General features: G+C 42.9%; 1 protein-coding gene across 1 annotated transcript; it reads right to left on the bottom strand.

The window, feature by feature from the left end:
• Positions 1-687: 687 nt before the first annotated feature.
• On the bottom strand, positions 688-21,095 carry TAF15 (TATA-box binding protein associated factor 15). The gene is made up of 16 exons (XM_034068740.1): positions 20,973-21,095; positions 17,426-17,462; positions 16,263-16,311; positions 15,980-16,070; positions 15,784-15,901; positions 12,883-13,166; positions 11,965-12,079; positions 5,267-5,301; positions 4,612-4,644; positions 3,901-4,010; positions 3,244-3,373; positions 2,716-2,805; positions 1,788-1,872; positions 1,612-1,697; positions 1,405-1,507; positions 688-1,072 (listed from the first exon to the last, which is right to left on the bottom strand). The coding sequence occupies exons 1-16, from the start codon at positions 20,980-20,982 to the stop codon at positions 1,033-1,035; spliced, it is 1,416 nt and encodes a 471-aa protein (XP_033924631.1). The 5' UTR covers positions 20,983-21,095; the 3' UTR covers positions 688-1,032.
• Positions 21,096-21,946: the final 851 nt, after the last annotated feature.

Genomic DNA, 21,946 nt, shown 5'->3' with positions numbered 1-21,946 from the left:
ACCCACGTTTCAAAAGCAGCCACTAAAAAGGACAGCAATCCATAGCAAATCGACTTTCTTTTTCTAACAGGCATCCCACTTTGGGTTTGGAGCCTGGGCTGGTCACAACATGCTCCTTGGCAGCATGAGAACACACTGCCATCTGCCTGCTCCTCCTGAAGGCTGCAGGGTGCACCAAAGCAAGCCTAGCAGGAAATGTAGGAAAGAAGGACTTCATCCTCAGAGGAAATGAGAACGGAGCCAAGGACAAGCCTGCAAGTCTGGGGTAGAAAGTATGGACAGCAAGTGGGCCCACACAGGATGCTGGAGAGGGGCTCTTCATCAGCGACTGTAGTGATAGCACAAGGGGTGATGGGGTCAAACTGAAACAGGGGAGGTTCAGGTTAGGGATAAGGCAGAAGCTGTTCCCTGTGAGGGTGCTGAGGCGCTGGCACAGGGTGCCCAGAGAAGCTGTGGCTGCCCCATCCCTGGCAGTGCTCAAGGCCAGGTTGGACACAGGGGCTTGGAGCAGCTGCTCCAGTGGAAGGGGTCCCTCCTGTGGCAGGGGTTGGAACTGGAGGAGCTTTAAGGTCCCTTCCAACCCAAACTATTCCACGACTCCATGATCCTATTTACTACTTAGGTCATAGACAGGAACCAGGGAGTACATAAGGAAACATGCAACTGAATGAACTTGCACCAGTGAGATTTCACAAATAAAACAATCAGCATTTATTGTTGTATTACAAAACACTTCATATTTTGGCAATATTTTACAGTTTATCCTTTTTCTTCTCAGGGGCCTGTTGAAAAGGTGTTGGGGGGGAAGAAAAGAGGAGAATGTTGAAATCAAGATTAAATTTCCATGTCTTGCTTAAAAAAAAAGAAAAGAAAAAGTCCTCCCAAACCAGCCCAATCCCTCCCACCAAAATAAAACTCTAGTTTCACTCAATTCCACTATCCAAAGAGGCCATGGGTGAAGCTGCAGGCAAAACTCTGGCAATTTCACTATCAAACGCATCAAGAAGACAAACAAAACATTCACAGTGGTCTTCAGTATGGTCTGTTGCGTTGATCGTTTCTGAAGTCATTTCTGAAAGGGAAATGCAAAGTTATCAGGAATCCCCTTCAGCAAACAACAAACAGGAATCCCCTTCAGCAAACAACAAACAGGGTTTTTGGTCAGACCTCCCCACATCAACTTCTGCCTATCCTATGCTTGGATAGCTTCATCCAAGAGCATGCACAGAACACACTCACACAGAACACACTCAACTGACTTCCTTCCTCTGCAAGCTCCCATGTGGAGTCGGTATTTTCACAGCACAGGGTGCATGCACATAAACAACATTCCTTTCCCACATCCCTATCGATTCCACAGCCCGCCTGGCTCCAGCACCACGCAAGGACAAAGCAAGTGCTTACCTTCCTCCCATTTTACCCCCATAGCCACCTCCCCGGTCGCCGCCTCTGCCCCCGCGCCCTCGGTATCCTCTTTCTCCTCCATAGCCACCTCTCCCACGGAAATCTGGAGGGGATGCAAAGCAACACGTCAGCCAGGTTAGCCAAAAGGCTGCAGGGGACAGGAGCGCTTTAAATGCTTCAGAAGAGAGACAGCTGCTCCCTACACACCTCCTGATGGACGGGAATCTTCTGGTCTGGGCTCACCACACTGGTTGCAGGAATTCCTGCGAGCGAAGTTCATGTTGCCGCATCCCCTGGGAAAGACAAGGATTCCCCAGATTCAGCTGCTAAGAAACTCGGAGAGCATCCATGAAACACCACTGCCCGACTGAAATGACACTTACGGGTTAGGACAAACCCAATCACCGTTTTTGGGTTCCCCACTTCTACCCTGGAAGCCTCCACCTCTTCCATATCCACCTCGTGAACCTGCAGACAAAATTACAGTCAGAATAAAGGAGGGGAAGTGTCTTTGATCTATACATCAGAAACATTTATTAAGGGCTGTCACTGGCTTCAGGACCTGAGTGATGGATTTTACAGGTTGAAGAAGTGTTTAATGTAAATATATAGTCCCTCTAGACAAGCCACATTAGGAATTCTGGAAGCAGCAGGGAGTGCCAAGGACAGTAAATGGTACCAATTATTATACCAATTGAAGTTCTTGAAGAATCACTTTTGTACCAGCCTACAAAACTGATTTAAGAACTAAGAGTAGTTGAGAGCCACCACACAAAGCATGCTTCCTGTAAAATGGTACTTAATATCCAATGGGTTACTCACAGAACTGTGTTATGCAGAGAATCAGGGAGATAAACATCCATGTAACTGAAGGAGTCAGACATCCAACTGCTGCTCTAAGTCAGTAGCAGCTGAATAATTTACCTTGCCTGATACCACCTGGAAACATCAGAGTATCAAGGCTTTGCTGTGTAATGAGTAAATATACTCACTGGGAATTCACACCTATATATGTGCAACGTGCACAGCCTCAACATCCCTGTTACACTATCTCTTTCAAAGCAATGCTGAGGCATGATCTGGAGACTCTCCAGCTCAAAAGGGAAGTGTAAATTTTGTGCTGTGTATAAGAGATTACAGATTTCAGTTTAGTGTGCTTGGTTCAAGCATTATTATTCCCTTTCATGGCAGAATCCCAGAGGCCCCTATGCTTGATGAATCACTGCTTCAAAGTCAACTTCTATAAACTAAGAATAGCTAAAAAGCTTTTAACTATTAAAAAACAAGGATTCCACAGATTTCAGTTCCCACCTCGACGTCCACCACCTCCACCTCCTCTCATGAATTCAGGCCTTCTAGTTGCGAAAGAAACTTTGATAACATTGCCATTGAATTCTTTCCCTGTGGAAAGACAGGAAATGAGAGAAAGATCAATACAACTCCCAATGGCACAGCAGCAAGTTCAAAAGCACAGAAGCGATTTGTACATACAGAATGAATACAAAGCTTGTACGACCCTCCTCAAGTTTACTACTATCGAAGAGTATAGCTCCAGCTGCTGACAGATCACAGCTCTGCTGCTCTGAACAACAAGTGACATGATGCCACCTCTCACACTTGTGCAGGGATGACTGAGGTACAGCAGCAAATCTTAACAGTTTCATTATAGATTTTTGGTCAATCACAAGCTGCTGTTCCAGCAAATGAGAAAGTCAGCACACAGAGAATAATAAAAGGCACACGACAACCAGCACAGGGTTCCCAATGAGGTTACTGATTTGCTTCTTCAGCTGCATGTTACATCCATAAATAACCAGAAGAACAGGTACTCTCACCTACCATCAAACCAGTCAATCGCTGCTTTAGCAGAAGGAGGGTCATCAAAAGATACTGTTGCTTCTCCCTTTGGTTTGCCCGTATCCTTATCTGTATAAAGGTTTATCATAGGTTTGCCAGTCTTTTTGTTGGTCTGAAAAGAAAGGTTGTACACTTGACATAGGAGAAATACTGGTAAAGCTAGTTCAAAGCTAAGCATCACTAGAAGGAAGATTCTCCTGGAGCTAGCCTGCAGAAGCAGATGCTTCTGACTGAAGGATACTGACTGCCTGTTCTCCAGGATGTAATGATGGGCCCAGTTTTAAGAGAAAAAATAAGGTCAAGTGCAGGAAGCCCTAATTTAGAATCACAGAAACAGAAAAACCAGGCACAGAACACAGGAGCATTCATGCTGAAGTATGGGGGTGGTACAATGGATAGAGTGTCAGTGTTAAGGGTTATAAAGACTAAAGAGATGGGAAGCAATCTAAATGTCACTGGGAAAAAAAGGTGCTAGTGCTGCCAGCTTACAAATGAGCTGTCATCTGGGAACCCAGATAAAAATACTATCTACAACTGGGAGTCAGAGTGAGCATCTGCCTTGAATGATGCCAGTACTTTTCCAATACACTAGCTCTGCAAGTTCTCTTTCTTTTACCAATGATTTCTCATTTCACATACCTTTATGATACCAATTTGTTTGAAATAGTCTGCCACTTGATCTGTTGAAACATCCTCTCCGAGTCCTTGCACGAAGATGGTGTTGTTATCAGAGTTGTCAGACTCTGAATCTAGGACAAAATAAGCTACATTTACAATGCATTTCTGTGGCAGCAACAGAAGCAACATTTTAAGCTCAGGTTTATGCTGCCCAGGAGCAGACTCTTACATCTCAAAGACAACTTGCATGAAATAAAAGATGAGCTGAGAGCATCATTTTGAAGTTAACACTCTCAACTTCCAACACACATGCACAGCACCTACAGATGCCACACTACATCAGAGACAGAGTACATTCAATAGCTGACCAGCATAGCAGTCATTGCTACTGCTGAACCCAGGACAGCCACACACTCAACTTATCCATGGAGTTTAAATAACTCAAGTTCAGTGCAAGTGTTATGGCACTGAAAGCAGCTGCTGGCCTCAAAGGGATTCAAAGTTCATCAACAAATTCTTACTTGCTCCATGAAAAGGCATCCAATGTGCTTTATAAAGGCATCTACATGTGCTTTAATAAAACAGATATATATCTCTCAAGGAAGAGAAGCTTTAGCTAAGACTTCTTCTGAACCATGGGAACTGCAGCCACATCCATCTTTCTAGCACTACATTTTAAAAGCAACGACCTAAGAGCTACAATGTACTCCCACCCACTGCTTGTTCTCTTACCAGCATCTGATCTTGGTCCATAATCCCTCTGACCTATGAAAGGGGTTTAAGGGGGGGGGGGGGGAAGGAAAAAAAAGAAAAGGAAAAAAAAAAAAAGAAAGACTATTTTTAGCAAAACATTTTCAAGTGATTTTTTAGAAACAAGAAAATATTTAAAGCATGTATGTAACGCAGCTAAGATCTACAACATTAACCAGAGATTTAGAGGCCATTTAGCTTAAAACGTTCAACAGAAGGTGTCTGTGGGACGTTAACGTGTTCTTTAGCTTGCAGCACGTGGCAGTTGCCACACTGATGCTGTGCTGGTGTTCTCTTGCTGGTTGTCACATCACCAAGCAGTTTACCGCTTTAAGTTTTTACCTCTAGAACCTTTCTAAGAAGTGTTTGTAACGGAAAAAGAACAGAAACAAAAGAAAAGGAAAAAAAAAAGAAACAATCCGGTGAACGTCACTGTCTCCACAAATTCGTTCATGCAATTTGACAAAGGAGAAATGCAGTTTATGGCTAAGAGTTTGGCTATTTAAAGAGACTCATGAACACACCAGCCTCACCGAAACACCGTAATGCTTCTAGGAGCTAGTCACGAGATATTATTGGTGGCTTTTAGATTTATAAAGGATTTCCACTGAAACATTTTTGGATACTCGGCACTTACCACCGTAATTTTTGAAGCCACCACGGTCACCACCACTGCAGAGGAAAAATTGAAGAAATGATTTCTTCCTTAAGTCTCTATGTGCTAGAGCCCAAGGCTCAATCTACAGTTAACTGATCACAAGTTGAGTTACTGTCTGGCAGCTCAAGCACCACCTCTACGCTCTCCTCACCACTCATTCACGTTCAAAGCTTAAATTACATGAAAGGGAATACACTCACTGGAGGAGAGAAGCCCTGAAGAGGGTTTTAAACTAACCCACACACACATCGCTGCTTCAATATTTTCTCCCATCCCATAAGGCAAAAGGACTGCCATTAAAAGCTGGGGTTTCAAACAGACACATTATTTCATGAAGGTTAATGGGCTTTAACTGTTGGTGTAATTGCTGCTTTGGAATAATCAGTGCTTTAGGACTTCCCTCAAAGTAAAAAGAGCTGAAGTTAATTAACCTCCATTGTAATGCATTCATATACAAGGGGCAAATGATCAGCATCAGCCATTCTCTGAGACAGGGTCTGTGGGGACCTACTGTCCTACCAGCACTTGACATTACAGAGAAGGTGTGTGTATGTGAGCTTCAAAAGCAGAGGCCGTGAAGTTTTATTTCATTCATTCTGATACCTGTGGCACAAAATGTAGACCAAGTTAAGAGATTACACACATCACTTTGCAAAGGTTAGAAGGGGGTTTGAAACAGGAGTCATGCCTCGAATTACGCGCATGAAAATAAACCCTCACTCTTTTCAATGTCAGTGTTTGTACTAGCAGGACTTTCCACACCAGCATTTGTAAGTGCATCCATGTTATGAACATAATATAACCAGTATTCAAAGCCTTCAGGAAAAACACGACCACTGGGTTGTTTAGGAAGTCAAGAAACAAGCATCACAAAGTCTCATGCTGCTGTGTACAACAGCCCTGCTTACCCTCCTTCACACAGCGGGCATAGCTGCTACCTTAAGATTAGGCAGCTCACCTAAACCTGAGAGCCTTCACACTCAGCAGCTAAAATCAAGCCAGCTTAAGCTCAAACCATGATGTGGAGTTGCTAAGGAACTACTGTGCTAGCATGAGTAGCCTCTTCACCACTGTGCTTCACAACTAAGTCACTCCAGGCTTTGATTCAATCTATCTGCCAACACACCGGAGTGCAACCATGGGACAAGCATCCCGGCAAGAGGCAATGGTATAAAACTAGGGAATAACTTTTTGGCACTTTGTGCATCTGTTTTCTGTTACAGCACATGCAAAGTGATGAAGGGAAGGCATTGCTTGCTTAGCATTTATGAGGTAAAACCTGCCCCAAATGAGGCACAGAAAAGAAATAAGGTTTTAACAGCTATTATCAAAGCTGGATTAAGAGACACATTCTTTGAAGGGTGACTGACATTCTGTGGCAGTACATAAAAGGACTATTAGATGTTTGCCACAACAGGCTATCACTTTTACTGGGACTTCTCTTATGCAGTGTCATTTACTCCTATGTAACCCATTCTGCTCACTAAAGAGGTAAAATGACTGAATTCCACATGCAACATCAGAGCTGGTCTTTAGTCAAGGCTGGCTATTTTCAAGGACTGATGATATAAAACACAACAGTGATCATAAAATTGACTGTAAATACCTTTCTGCCACCTCCAATTCACTTCAGCTAAAAGAAAAACTTGATTATAACATAACAATTTTCAGTCAGATGCCTGTTCTTCTAGGATTTTAACTCAGAAATAACAGGAGTGAATACATCAACCATGAAAACGTCATCAAAGCTTTCCAGCCCTAGATTATGTCCCCAGGAGAGCATTATCCACAACATTTGTTTTCTGATTTCTAAGTATACAGCAGCAGAGCCATAAATTAGGACAAAATCCAACAATCTAAAACCATACAGAAAGGTTGTGATCAACACAGCCAGGACTCCACAGGGTTTTGCTGGGATGCTGGGGTAAAAATGCATGCACCACAATACTGAGAAGTAATACGGAGCTGGATATATGAAACGTAAAGGAGGTCACACCAATGCCTCATTTGTAACTTTGCAATCCAGCAGTTCTGTACCCCACACTAACAAGTGCAATCCACACTTTAATTAGGCTTTTTAATTAATGTCTGCAGAAACAGGGTTTTGCCCAAGTATGCTTCAGCATGGCATCTTCTGCTTAGTCTTGACCCACCAACCCAGCAAAAATCTGCATCAGTTCAGTGTCACATACCTCTGAGGACAAATTAATGCTTTCCCCCATTTTTAAGTCACATCCCATATGTGATTTATAAAGCTGTAGTGTGTTCCCTTCCCCAGCTTGCTGGGCAAAGCCCAAGATCCCCAGGAGGCCCCTGGATACGCTGCTGCAAGCAAACTCAAACACAGAAGCTGGCTGCAAGCATTCACCCCTGAGAGCCAAAATTCAAGTCTCAAGCTGACTGAATTAGTTCCCACATCATCATCACAGAATATGTGGAAAACCTAACATCAGTGCTCCACTGCTTTACCATAGACCAAATAGATGGGCAACCAACTGGAGCTTGAACACCTTATGTTAGAATCATGAACAGGCAGCTAAAATTCAGCAATGCCACCAATAAAGATAAGTGACTGCACTGCAAGCAGCCAGAGGGCCTGTGAGGCACCATTCATAGTGACAAAAACTTGCTGCTATGAAAGAAACACATTCAGATGTTCTTTTCCCCCTGTACTTGGTGATATATTTAAGCATCACCTACTTGACTGTAACTGGCGTGCATCTGAACATTGCTTACTTCAGCTGGGAATCACTCTTTCAGCTAAAGGCACAGTTACAAGGCGAGCTCAACACTACAGATACAAGCAATACCTTTTTTAAATGGCAGAAACAGCACCAAGAACTCAGGCACCAGATTTCAGCCTCCAACATGTATCTGTCTCGCCAAGCGTGTGGGAGCTACACGTAAGAATGTATTTTTGCAAACAAGAAAGGAATGCTCAGTGCACCCATAAAGTCACTGACAGATGGGGTTTCCCACCCCCCTGCCTGTATTTATTGCCTCTTTTCATGTTTTCCCAAAGTCTATCTAGAAAAGGCTGAGCTCAAGCATGAATATTACAAGTCAACATATTAATTCTGAACACAAACCACACTTGTAAAGAAACCCTCCACTTGCACTAAGCTGTAGTTTCCTTTTTATAACAATAAGCTTATTCCTATTCATCATAGCCAATACAACCGTTAAGGTGCACAGGTAACTGTGGTTTATAGCACATCAACATCAGTTCTGCATGAGAGAATAGAATCTGTGCTGAGCAAAGTTGGGATTTCTATGACAAACCCTGACACAAGAGTAAATCCTCTTCTGAACTGCATCTGTGTAGTTCCACCACACAGACTGCACAAGCTCATTCAAAGGCAGAGCTTCTCCCATTTAATCCCCAGACTCTAAGAGAAGGGCAGTGTCACAGGTACAGCTACAAGACAGTCCAAATGGCTTTCTCAACATGAAAGAGCACAAACCTGCTTTGTATTGCTGCTGTATTTCCCACTCAACTTGCTTAACCAAAACAACTGAGTCCCACAACCACAATAAACAATTGCTTATTTTTCAGACGAGGACTCCAACAACAAGGGAACTAACCCTACAAGGAAACTTGGAAGAATAACTGGGTGTAAAACTGCATTCTCCAGACCTGGTGTACCTGCTTTCTAACCAAAAGAGCTCAAAGATGAGACTCTTCTAGTGTGGGTTTAAAAACACAGAAGAGATGTTGCTTCTTAGCCAGAATACAAATGAGACCATGAATTTTTCAAGCTTCCCAATGAAAGGGTGACGAATTCTACTAAAGCCCCCAAAGATGTAATTCAAGGCCATTAATAAAATACAGGATTTTGAAACCCTGAGTCACTGAGATTAAAAAGTGAACATCTGACACAGAAGAAAATGATTGTTCTCTGTTGTAAGATCAGCTACAGACTCTGAACAGGAACTCCTCAAAAGGTACTTTCCTCTCAGTGCTGCCTGACTTTACACAGGCACAAAATGAGTGCTGAAAGCATGCATTACAGTACATAGTCAAATCATTCTGGTTTCTGGAATAACAATTCATAACTTAACATTGCCAACAGGGTTTTGAGGTACTTTTAGAAAGGTTATTCAAAGAAATTTAAGCTCTTAGAATTTGAAAATATGAACTGGATTTTGCTTCGAGTATTCCAGAATGATGTTTAGCACTTGCATACTGCTCTGAAGGTTCCGACGTGCAGGGTAGGTTTATACAGGCCACTGCATCCTGTGGGAAAACTGATGCTGCAGGCAAAGTCACTGTCTTGCAAGTGCAGGACGATGCTTGTAAGGGGGATGCAGCACCCAGCCCAACAGAGCAGGTTAGGCAATACAGCTGTAAGAACACCAACCACTGGGTACAGCTCTTACAATGTGCAACAAGCTGCAACGTGTTCTCCCTGTCCAGACTAAATCTTTCTTGCTTGCTAACACAAAGAGATTCCTTTGCTATGGTCTTGAGTTAGCTATTAATGGTTTTAGTAATGTCAAAGAACAACTTACTTCTGTGTGCGTGTTGATAGAACTCAGTTACACATTATTTTCTAAGCACTATGAAAGTCAAAGCCTGCATGGTTACAAGTATCTGTGTAGGCAAGATTTTTAGACAGATTATTTCCCAGTGGCTATGGATTCATTATAGTGTTAAGCATTAAAATGTGATCTGAAATGCTAACTAGTTATTGGAGATAGACTTGACATTCCTACACAAGCTTTTAGGGGAAGGGAAAAAAGAAAAACCCAGGGAAATAAACCCAAGGAACTACCCTGGAATCCCACATTTCACAGGATTAAACATGAATTCTTACCTTATTAAAAGTTATTTTCCTCTTGATTATACAAGTTTGGTATTTAACGTAAACTTTACCTTTTCCTATTAGGAATGACTTTGGTAAAACATGTCAGAAACAGAATTCTCCATCATAATTATGCAGAAAGACTGAATAAATATATATGACGCTGTAGTTTCAGAGAAATTTCACTACAACCAGCATTAAAGACTGCACCACTTAATAGAAGTGAACAGAATTCCTACCAAATACATTCCCACTTTGCTGTATTTTCTCCCACTTCTCCATTCATTTCCACTCTTTTCCACTGAAAAAGCCAAAAGGGGCTTTTGGTTTGACCAAAAGTGGTAATACATAACAACCCATGTATTACCTACATGGATGGGTGAACAAGATTTTCCTTACAATTTAGAAAAACATGGGAAGAGGCTTTATTTTCACAGGCATCAATTTCATTTACTTCAACTTGCAAAGACAGAAGTTTGTTTCAAAGTGATAAAATCTACCAAAAGTAGGTTTACTGAAGCTCATATTTGCAGCTTGTGTTGGAAAGGGCTCACTTAAAGATGCCTTTTTAAAGACCCAGATTTTACCATAGGAATACAGAAAACACACAGAAAAGCTGATTTAAAAGCAATTGTTCAGTTTTAACTGAAAATTAATTTAGAAATTACTTTGCTGGTTAAGTTTCTATTATATAAAACCCCAGCAAGCTCTAACATGAAGTAACATTAACACACACTTGTAATCATGCTACCACCCCTAATTAAGAGAGGTAGGGTCCACCTATGTCACTGAAGTGACAAGTTACAAAGTACAATTTGGGACCACTTTAGAAACAGGCAAATTCAAACTATGGCTTTAAAATCAAGACTTTAAAACCAACCAAGTCTTAACACACTGTTAGGTTCTTTTCTTTAGTTAAGGTCAGTTCAGTGCTGTACAATTAAGAGTTCTTTGTCTGGGGTTCTAGCAATAACCCACAACCGTGCAGCCTATTAAAGGGCAAGTGGTGTCAATAAGCAGCACTCCACAGCTCACTAAAAGCTCCCATATCCTTACTTTGCATCCATGAGCACTCTATACCTCCAACCACTTCAGAGGGAATGAAAGGGCAGCAAATTGTGACAGTTTATTAAGAAATATAAATGTCATCTGGCCTAATGCAACAGGATTTAAAGCAAAGGTCCCAAACTCTGGCCTACGCACGAGATCATGTGCATGCACTACATCAAATATGTGCATACATTTTCTTGACAGGAGCAAGGCCTAACACAATGGCAGAAGGGGTAACAGGGTTGTTAATATTTAAAATCTACTTAAAATAAATGTGTTGAAACTGACAGCTAAGCCAATTATACAAACTGTATTTTAAAGGAAGTTTAAACTGAAAACCACCCCGAACCACAAAACAACCCAGTAAAGAACAAGTAATGCTACTAGTAGGAAGCAGAAAGATACTTAACCACCCTTGGTGTAATGATTTGTCTCTGTAAAGTCAAAACTTCCCTGCTAAAATGTTAGCTACCTTAGCTATGAATTGTGTAAAACCTTCTCGGTCCCTGGCTGTTGGTTTTCTTCTAACTGAAAACAAACTGTTCCAGGTTTTACAATGTCTTATTTTAAGGGATGGGCTCAAGCAGTTTGTGTATTGCAACTCATGTAAATAAAACACAGCTACGTGCCATAATCTAAAAGCTTTTCCTAGGCAAATGTGTTTCTGTGCAGCACAGAAAGGTTTAATTTTAGAAACCTCCCATTTTTAGAAATCTAAATCTGAGCCACATTAGGAATAGACATAATAGACAAAATTTAAAGCCAGCTAAATAATAAGAAACAAGGGTAGGGAACTGCAGGCACAGGAATGAGATCACTTACCTATATCCAGACATATGACCTCTTCCATCCATGTCATATCCCCCTCTACCTCCTCCCTGTGACCCGCCATATCCTCTATTATCTTCTCCATACCTACTCTTTTCACGACGATCATCTGGAGGAATGAAGAGAGCAAAACATGAGTGAATTGTAGTGCAAACTGCAGTGAAAATTCCCATTCTACAGCTTTTCCTCCCCTGGTTTGCCATTTAAATCTGGAAAGCATCAACTCCTAAACCTCTTACGTTAACTACACCACAAAGTAATGGAGCAAAGTTTGGTTTTGTTCTGGTTCTCTCTCTTAGCTCCCAGAGCCACAGGATATCTCCAAACGTAAACACTGCTCCTCACACTCCATTTTCCAATGTTAAACGTATTGTCTAAAATACACTTTGCATTCTACTTCCATATCACCTTCCCAGTTTGCAAAAGGCATCACTGAAGACAGAACAAGGATAAAGAGTGTGGGTTGTGCCGCTGGTGTGAAGTTACTGCAAAGAGAAGGGTCAATCTTAAACTTCCCATGTCCTTCTATCCCAGAATTCACCTACACAGCTTAAAGCTGGAATGTGAAGTGCAAAAGCTCTTCATGACTGATCAAGACATGCCACCTCCATGTAGGAAAAAGGTTCAAAATGGCTTAGGAAGAAAATTCCATCTACATTTTGCAGAACTCAGGGATATGGACTCCGTGAGGCTGCCTCCGACAAATGCAACAGTTTTGGGGCCCCAAGTCTTTCCATCTCTGCATACTGTTTTGAAAGTCTTCACAAATAAAACATTCCCCAAAAACAACACCATGAAACAAGAGGTTTAACTATTCATAAAATCAACTGCCCATGGAATGGAATCCAACTATTTCACAGCATTTCTGCTCAATTTTACTAGCCAATATTGAACTTAACCTGTGAATTTTACCTTGGCTGTTGTGGCTATAGCTTCCCTTCTGAGACTGGTAGGATTGCTGAGAATGGCCATATGAGCTTTGGTGCTGGTTATAGCCTGACTTTTGGTCATATGAGCTCTGGTGGCCATAGCCCGACTGCTGGTCATAAGAGCCCTGGTGGCCATAGCCCGACTGCTGGTCATAAGAGCTTGACTGCTGGTCATAAGAGTCTTGGTTTTGTCCATAGCTTGACTGCTGGTCATAAGAGCTTTGGTGCTGACCATAGTTTGACTTTTGTTCATAAGAGCCTCTTCCACTTGAAATAAACAGAATTGGTATTAATAGCTAAATGTTCACAGAACAGAGAGCAAAATAATGGCTGAAAGTTCATGACATTGCTCAAACTTCCTAACCCCAGTTACCTCCCAGTCATTACTGGCATACAGATAGGAAAACACTGTGTTCCACCTCTGTTGGGATGTATTTGGCTTCTGATAAAAGCAAGGTAGAAAGCTGTACACTACCACTTCTTTCAAGACATTCTCCATTTCCACTGTAAATGTAACTTACAAGCATCACTTTGCTGTACATACCCCAGTACAACGCTTTCTCCCCTCTCCCAGTAGCACAGCTACTGATGGATAGCCCATGAGCTGCTGAACAACAAATCCTTCTCTGTAGAACTGCAGGGAACACGTTTGCTGCTCCTATTGTATTATGGAGCTCATACCTGCTGCTTATGAAACAAATCCCCCAATTTTGCTTTCACTGAATTGCAGCTTATCTTTTCCTGGGCCTTCTACCATTTGGCCAAGAACTTTTCTAACTCTTGTGATGTCTCCCATCATACTTGCAGTTCTCCTCACTTTAGTGTCATTTACATATACTATCCAACTAACTTCCATCAGAAACACTGACCAATATCACATCTAAGATATTCCAATACATTCCAATACATTCTAAGAGGGAGCTGTAACTCTTCTCTGATTAGTAACAACTTCAGAGCAACCCCAAAGAGATCTCACCTACACCATGCTTCCCTTGTGAACAGAAGCGTCATAAAAATCTAGAGAATAGCACCAGTTGGGTTACCCTTTCATAGCAAGACATTAGATAGGTTGATGAGAAACTGCATCCAGGAAACAATGGCTGTTACTCACACCTTTGTTTTCCCCCTGGGTATATAGCTGTGGCTTAACTGTATTGTTTTTTCAGTAACTGAAGTTAATCGCTAACCTCTGCCACCCTTTCTTCTCTTCCTCCTCCCTGCTCCCACCCTTTTCCAAAGGATGAGGCACTATGTTTGCCCCTCTCCAGTCTTTGGCAATCATACTTGCTAGCCAAAATGCCTCAGAAAAGCAAACAATAAAACCTAAGAGCATACAGGAAGTCTCCACTAGTTTTTCAAAGCACTCTAAAATGAAGTCCATTGGATTCAACACATCTCAAAATATCCCACTGGCATAAACAACCATCTAGTCTGCTCTGTCCCAGTCCTAGCCGAGATCTTAGTTTTAATATCATTAATCCCAGTGGCAAAGAGCTTGTGAAGACTTTTTGTTAATATCTTAAGAACAAGTAAGCTCCACTTTGTACCATCTGGAAAGAAGCATCATTGAGAGTATCCACTATTTGTGCTGGTTTTCCTTCCTTACCTCCCCTGGGAAGTGAGAGATACAACTTTGTGGCTATCCTCTTCAAAACTGTCACCATTTAATTTCACCACTTCCCCTTACTTGTTGCAACCATACATTGAAGAGTTCCTCTCCAAGGTCTCTTTTTTGTTTTCTGATCAAAACCAACTCGTTGAAGAATCTATACTGCATTTTTTCCCCACTGGATGTCAACACTTAAACCCCACGTTATTGCCTAGTCCTTTGTACAGCTCTAAAATGCTCAGAAAACAAAGCAAACCAAAACTTAACCATCTACCAGCCTTTGTTAGGGATGCATAAAAGACACAGGGAATGCCAGCACCTACCGCTGACAGATAAAGACCCTGCTTGTTCATATTAAGACATTTTGCAATGATAACTACAAAAGCAGAATCCCAGCACAGATTTGTTCAAGTCCAGACTGTTCTATCAGCCTGCAAAAATACACAGAAATATTTGGACCTTGAAAACAAGAATGAGGTTCAGTACAGACTGTAATTTAAAGGGCCACAAGATCCTTAATAAAGACATAATACAAGCAGCAACCTTGGGGTGTATGCACAAAGCTTGTAAGTTAGATAACAAAGGTATTCAAGCAAAATGTGGCCTTGTAAGTCGTTAGGGGCAGCTGGGTTGTACTTTCCAACACACTTTCAAATCTGTATCACTAGTCCTCCTGAAACTTACTGGAGGTACAATATCCCTTACAAGAAAAATACATTTGCAATAGTGTGAAGTACTGAATCAGAGTGCACATTTAAGTTACTGATGAGGATATAAGAACATTGTGCTTTGAGAATCCTACTTGGTGACATTTGTGAATCCTTTCCTCTTCCTTCAAAAAAAGGTATTCTAAGTCAAATAAGAAGTCTGCAAATCAAAGAACAGTTAAGAATTTCCTTGATGACAGCTTATTTGAAGTTAATAAAAGAGTATTTTAAGTTCATACAAAAGAACGTGACTGGAGGGGTACCTGATACATCCTTTTCCTCATCAAAATACTCTCTAGCATGTTCATTCCTCATTTTAGTCACTATCCAAAGACTTTCTGCAGTGTATCTCCCCACACTCCTTGACTTCAAAACAACTGTATCCCATCCTTCTTACACAAAGAAATATTCTTCCTTTCCTCCTGCTCTTTCAGGCATTAAAAATGTTTTAAGAATGTGGATTTTCAGATGTTTGTCCTTTTTTTAGCAATGAAATTTGCTATAGCTGTAGTTTAAAACATACAACTACCAGACTGGAAATAGATCCTGTTAAACTCAGCCTCCTTACCCTCTCGACGACCCTTTCTGCTGCCCCTGACTGCCATAAGACTGCTGGTTGTATGAGCTCTGATTCTGATTTTCATAACCGGATTCATCATCATATCCCTGGGAATCTTGTCCATAACCTGGGAATGGAGGAAGGAAATATTTAGTAAATATTCATCTTTTAATTCCTGCCAATGAATGTAACAAGCTAGCCAAACCTGTTTGATTCTGTCCATAGTTCCCATGATAGCTTCCATAGTTCTGTCCATAGGAGGAATTGTCTCCACTCTGCCCATAACCAGAATATCCCTGTAATTTCAAGAACATCCTCACATAAGTGTAACTTCCAGCAGCTAATTACAGTTGTTCTTTACTAGGCACAACTGCACACATCAAGCTGAGAATGGGATTCTTCCTGGCCCATACAGGGTCACTCAGGAACAATTAGTTTTACCCAAGGAACGTCTGCTATGAAAGACATGATGGGCTTTTTCACCTTACCTGTGCTTGGCCATAATTTTGACTGCTCTGATTGCCATAGGACGAATAGCTGTAAGAGAAAAATGCATTTAGTAAATGCTGACAGTGCCCTCCACGTGGGTTGGAAAGTAAAGGTATTATTGGTGTTAAGTTTCTTTCCATTCCAAACCAAGCGTTTAATCCAGGTACTGGAGTTGTAGGCATATTAGAACCACATCAATGAATTACTGGTTACTACAGTTGCCTGTCAGAAGGCAGAAAAGCTTATTCTAATTTCTGCTCTGTTTCAAGTATAAGTCTGAAGTACATAAAAGTTGGGATTACTGTCATCTGACATTCTTCAGAATCACAGAAACTGTGATGAAACCAAAGCATTTTAAGCTTTGCACTATACTCTTACAAAGTTAATTTTACTTTCATCAATTACTGTCAAGTTGGTATTTGTTGGACTATTCAGCAATATCATCATCAAAACCACACTCGAGATTATACTTACTTGTTGTTGTGCCACTTTAAGACTTCATGCACAGAGAGAACCACCATGTGCTGAAACTCATATCATATTCAGATATGAACTCGAGCTCACACAGTGCTATACACACAGAACCTTCTGAGTTTCATTAGCACAGTCAGTATTAGCCATGATTTTCATACATCCATAAAACTACTTTTGTTTCACCAATGAGAATACCATACCCCCCCAAACTTGAGCTATTTCATGAGCAGGCTTTTAAATTTCACAATGAACAGATGGAAAAGTGAAATTTCACTTCTATACCAGTATAGAAGTAAATATAGGAGGAAATACATATATATATTCTTTACATCTATACGGCCCATCATCTTTCCACTTACATAAGCTTTGGCTAAAATCTTGAATAGCTTAAGGCAGTTACATGGAAAATATTTCTCTATATTCATGCCATTTCCTAAGTTCTTTCAGTGTCATTCCAATATAAACCTGCTCATTGTCTTCTCTTCAGGAAGATTTTTAACCCTGGTTTATAAGACATATTAACAAAGGCCCAGGGCAGCAAGCTTTCTGCACCCATAACTCCAAGAACATACAAACACTTTGTTATGCCTGAAGAGTCAAACATCATGGTGGGAATACTAAACAGCCTTTTATCTTACAGATTTAACTGCTAACAGGAAAACACCCCCCCCTCCACACACACACATACCTCTGCTGGCCCCCAGACTGACTGTAACTTCCAGAATCTAGAAAAAGAATTAAGTCACATTGAGAACTTAAAATGAACATCTTCTGCTTCTACTTACTGTAAAAGGAAGGAATCTGGGGAGAAGGAAAAAGCTTCAAATACACTGGATAATGCAGCTGCTTTCCATGCAGAATGAGACAGCTTCCTCTTTGTTAGCAACTGCTAAGACTGGGAGAACAGGAGCACGGGGTGCAGGGAACATGACACAGGACTGGCCACTTTGGACTTTCTTTTTGAAGGATCTGAATTCCATTTTCAAGGAGTCTCTTCAAATATCCAGGCCTGTAAAACCCCCTCTAATGGCTATCACAGACAGTGCCATCACCAATGAACAGAAACAACGCAGCAGCTTTAGCAGTCAAGCAAAGCTAAGCAGGTCAGTCCCACCGAACCCCTTTTTAAGATGCCATAAGAAAACTCTGCCAAGCAAAGGGCAAAGAGACAAGCAGAATATGGAGATGTAAAATCAGGGATGCAGGAACCATGACATTTCCCATCCCTCGTACTGCAAAACCAGAAACATTACTGAGAGCTCAAATCGTGCATGATGAATACATTCATTCACACAACACAACATGCCAGGCAGGCATTACGGGTATTAATTCCAATATAAACATCAGTTATCAAGGATATTTATTCTGGAAACACACTGGAAAAATACGGATTTCAGATATGATCTTAAGTTAAAATAAAAATCACTGAAATGGTTTGACTGGTTGTATTTGAAGTACAGCAAACCCCAACTACCTGCTAGCTGGAATCCAGTAGGGTGTTTATCTTTACTCATCCGTGTCTGTTTATCATGCTGTTTCAGTTTGTTAATCTCAGAATGATGGATTTCCTCATATTTTCATGTCTGCATTTATCTAAACTTTGTAATGCAAATTCTTACAGTTTTGGGTTAAAAGCTCTGACTAACCACGGGAAAACACACATTCCTACCGGTTCAGCTTCCCAAACCAGCAAACAGATGCAGGCACCCAGAACACACACACACATTGCTCCATCAACCTCAGACCCTTCAGAATTCCAGCTGTTGGGAGCAGGCTCCATCTCTTCAGAGATACCCTCACACCCCCAAGCTGCTCAAGGCCCCACCAACTTCTTAACTACACAGATTCCATCCATCTGCTGCCTAGGGGGAGCCTCAATTCCTCTTGACATTCTTGCTTGAAATTCCCACCTTCTTGTCAAAACGCAGACAAGAAGGTGGGAATTTCCCTTTCTCTACCAGCCTGTCACTCTGGGTAACAGCCCTGCAATTTTTCTCTTCCTTTCAAATCACTTCAAGGACTTGTACAAATATTGTGGTGCTGTGGTCTAATAGGAACTGTGAGGAATGTCTCTGCTTTCAGCCCTGATTTCAGTCTTTCCCCAAAGCTCTGTCTTGAACCTCTTAAAACTGACTGAGAAGCTGAAACCAACAATTAATTACAATGCAAGATAACTGTCAGAAACTAGGAATGACTACGACCATTTTCCAATCAAAACACTGCTCAAATTGCTGAAAGCCTGTTCATTATAACCTCTGGTTATAAATCAAATCCTATTTACACATATACTTCAACACACATGGATGTAATTCCAAGACGAGGGTATCACCTAAGCTCTTCAGACATGAAGCAGCATTTTTAATGCTAAAGTATCTCCTCAAAGCAACACAAAGTAGCAAGTTCCATATTCTGCAAGTTTACTAAAAGCTAAGATGGGATGAAAGAATGTTTCATCCTATGGAGGAGTTTCACTCAGATGTGAAACATTCTCCTTCTGTACTGCTACACAAAGATTTTCATTGCCTTTTCACAATGAAAAGCAATTAAAAAGCCAACCTAAAAGCACAGCTCCAACACATTGAGTGTTCTTAATGAGATGAAGGTCAAATGTTGATGTTATTTCAATTTAAATGATCACAAAGATGAGTATTAAATAGGCAACCACCTTCAAACCTCTCGAAAACTTATATGCCATTAATGCCACTAATTAAAAGAAGGAATATTCATGGTTGTATCAGAAAGAATTCTTGACTAAGGATGCAATTAGCCATAAACTGAATGACTATATTTAATTTCCTTAGCTTCTCACTTCAACTTCTGCCAAGCCACAGCATTCGGGAAAAACTCTGGAAACAGGAGCCTGTAAAATAGGAACAGGCAGAATCAGAGGATTCTCCTTTATTTATACATCATTCACTGGATCTTTTAGCCTACAGGCTTCTGACTGGATTGCTTTCGGTGGGCTCCATGGGGATAAGAGACTGTTAAGAACCTCATGTTTGACCACCACCATGGAGTAAAACCAGAGGAGACACTCAGGTGCTTGACTGCAAAGTATCTGAAGGCTGGGAAGAAAGAGGTTTCAGTTTACTGCCAAACTTCACTCATTTAGTGAAGAACTCACGATCTGAACTCATTTTACAAAGTCTTTGGACAGGCTTTCTCCTAAAGAACTGTTCCTTGCATCAAAGGATGCCTTAAACATACCTTGCTTTGGTTTTGCTATCATTCATATATATGTGAGATGACACTAAGGTGGCTCAAGCCTAACAAAACACGGCTCACTCCACGAAGCACTTATGGCTCTGGGGAATTCCCTCTCCCATGCTGGGATACACTACCTACCCACAGCTTCGGGGGTCATCGCTGCTGCTGGGACCTCAAATGGGATGAAAACCAGCAACACAACGTTTCTCGCAGAAGGCCCAGGAAAAGCTGGGCTGCATCAAGTCATCTGGGACAGCAGAGCTGCTGTCTCCATACCCAGCTAAAGGTCTCCATTGGAGAATTACAGCCAATTTTAAGCCCACTGGGGGGAGGTGGAAGTGGAGCTACCCCATTCACTGTGCTGGTAGCCAAAGCAGAACATAGAGCTGATATACTGGAACACAAAGGTGGGTCCCATGCTTGGGGAGCAGGAAGGGGGTGTTTGCATTCCATATGGGAAGCACCCAAACCATGTGTGGGGAGTGGCATCACCGGAGGATGGGTCAACACAGGGGGAAGAACACACAACACAAAGGGGGACCATGACCCTAAAGGGGGGAGGGGTCATGAACCAAAATGGGGCTCACATCTCCCGTCCTGGGGAGGGAGGCACAACCCAAAGGGGGGTCCCACAGACTGGGGGGAACCCCCTTGGGATCCCCCACCCCGTTGCGACACGGGGGGGGCGTGGCCAGGCCGAAAAGGGGCGGCCTCGGCAGGGCTAGTGGAGGGGGGGGCTCCCGGGGAGGGGGCGTGGCCTCGATAAAGGGGGCGTGTCTCCCCTCCCCCCCTCCGGAGCGGGCGGTAACCGGGGGGAAGGGAAGGTGTGAGGGGCAGGGGGGTGGGGGAAGGAACAAACCGCGGCTCCCCATAACATGGCCGCGGCCTTCTCCACACCTGCGCCACATGGCGCTCGCCCACCCTTCTCCGCGCCCACACCGCCACACCCGCGCTCAGCGACAGGAAGCGGAGCCGCCACCAGCGCCCCCCAGTCCCAATCCCACAGGATGGGGGCTGGAAGCACCTACCCGAAGCCATGGCGGCGGCGGCCGGTAACGGGGCTGGAGGGGAGAGAACGACGGGAGCACCGAGCGCCGCGCACAGCCGCGCGCACACTGAGGCACCCGCAGCTCGCGCGGACTGCGGGGCCCCGCAGCCAATCGGAGGCCGCGGCGCCTACCACTCGGGTGGGGAAGTGGGGGTGGAGGGGAAGGGCCGTACCAAGTGAGCGCGGTGGGAGGGGGGGCCGGTGATGCAGGCGGTGTGCTCGGCGCTGTGCGGGGATGCGCGGGGAGGGAGGGATATTAAAATGGTTAAATGGGGTTAATTTACACGCAGGGTGATGAGAGGGATGTTTGCTGCCTGCTTGTGCGTCGCCATTTGGGGCAGGATGCGAAGGCAGTGAGAGGACAAGGGGTGATGGGTTTAAACTTAAACGGGAGATATAGGTTGGATCTAAGGCAGAAGCACTTCCCTGTGAGGGAGCCCAGAGAAGCTGTGGCTGCCCCATCCCTGGCAGTGCTCAAGGCCAGGTTGGACACAGGGCTTGGAGCAGCTGCTCCAGTGGAAGGGGTCCCAGCGGTTGGAGCTGGATGAGCTTTGAGGTCCCTTCAACACAAACCGGGTTGTGGTTCTATGGTAGAGTTAAAACATCCAAGATCTGGGTCCTAAAATAAGAAAGGTTCAGCAGAGTTTCTGACTGTCTGGAAAAGGCAAATGTTGACTTGGAGAGTGGCTTTGCAAGCAAAGGGGTCGTGGTGATCTTGGGAGCCACTTCTAGGAAAGGAGGGACATCAGAAAGGAAGATTAACGGGGAACGAACCAAAACAGCAGTGAAAGCAGCATTGATTATTCCATCCGGCTGGGGTTTGAGCCGTCCTGTCTCTCCTGTCAGTTCAAGCTGCCTTCCTGCGAGAGGGAGAGCCAACAGTTGCACACTTTCTGTCTGGTGGCAGCTTGCACATGCTTCAGCGAGGTTTTCCCCCGAATCTTTTACTTCTCA

The sequence above is a fragment of the Melopsittacus undulatus genome, chromosome 13 (genome assembly GCF_012275295.1).
Source record: "Melopsittacus undulatus isolate bMelUnd1 chromosome 13, bMelUnd1.mat.Z, whole genome shotgun sequence".
Classification (NCBI taxonomy): domain Eukaryota; kingdom Metazoa; phylum Chordata; class Aves; order Psittaciformes; family Psittaculidae; genus Melopsittacus; species Melopsittacus undulatus.
The sequence above is the reverse complement of the archived record's forward strand: the minus strand, read 5'-3'. Positions and strand labels throughout refer to the sequence as shown.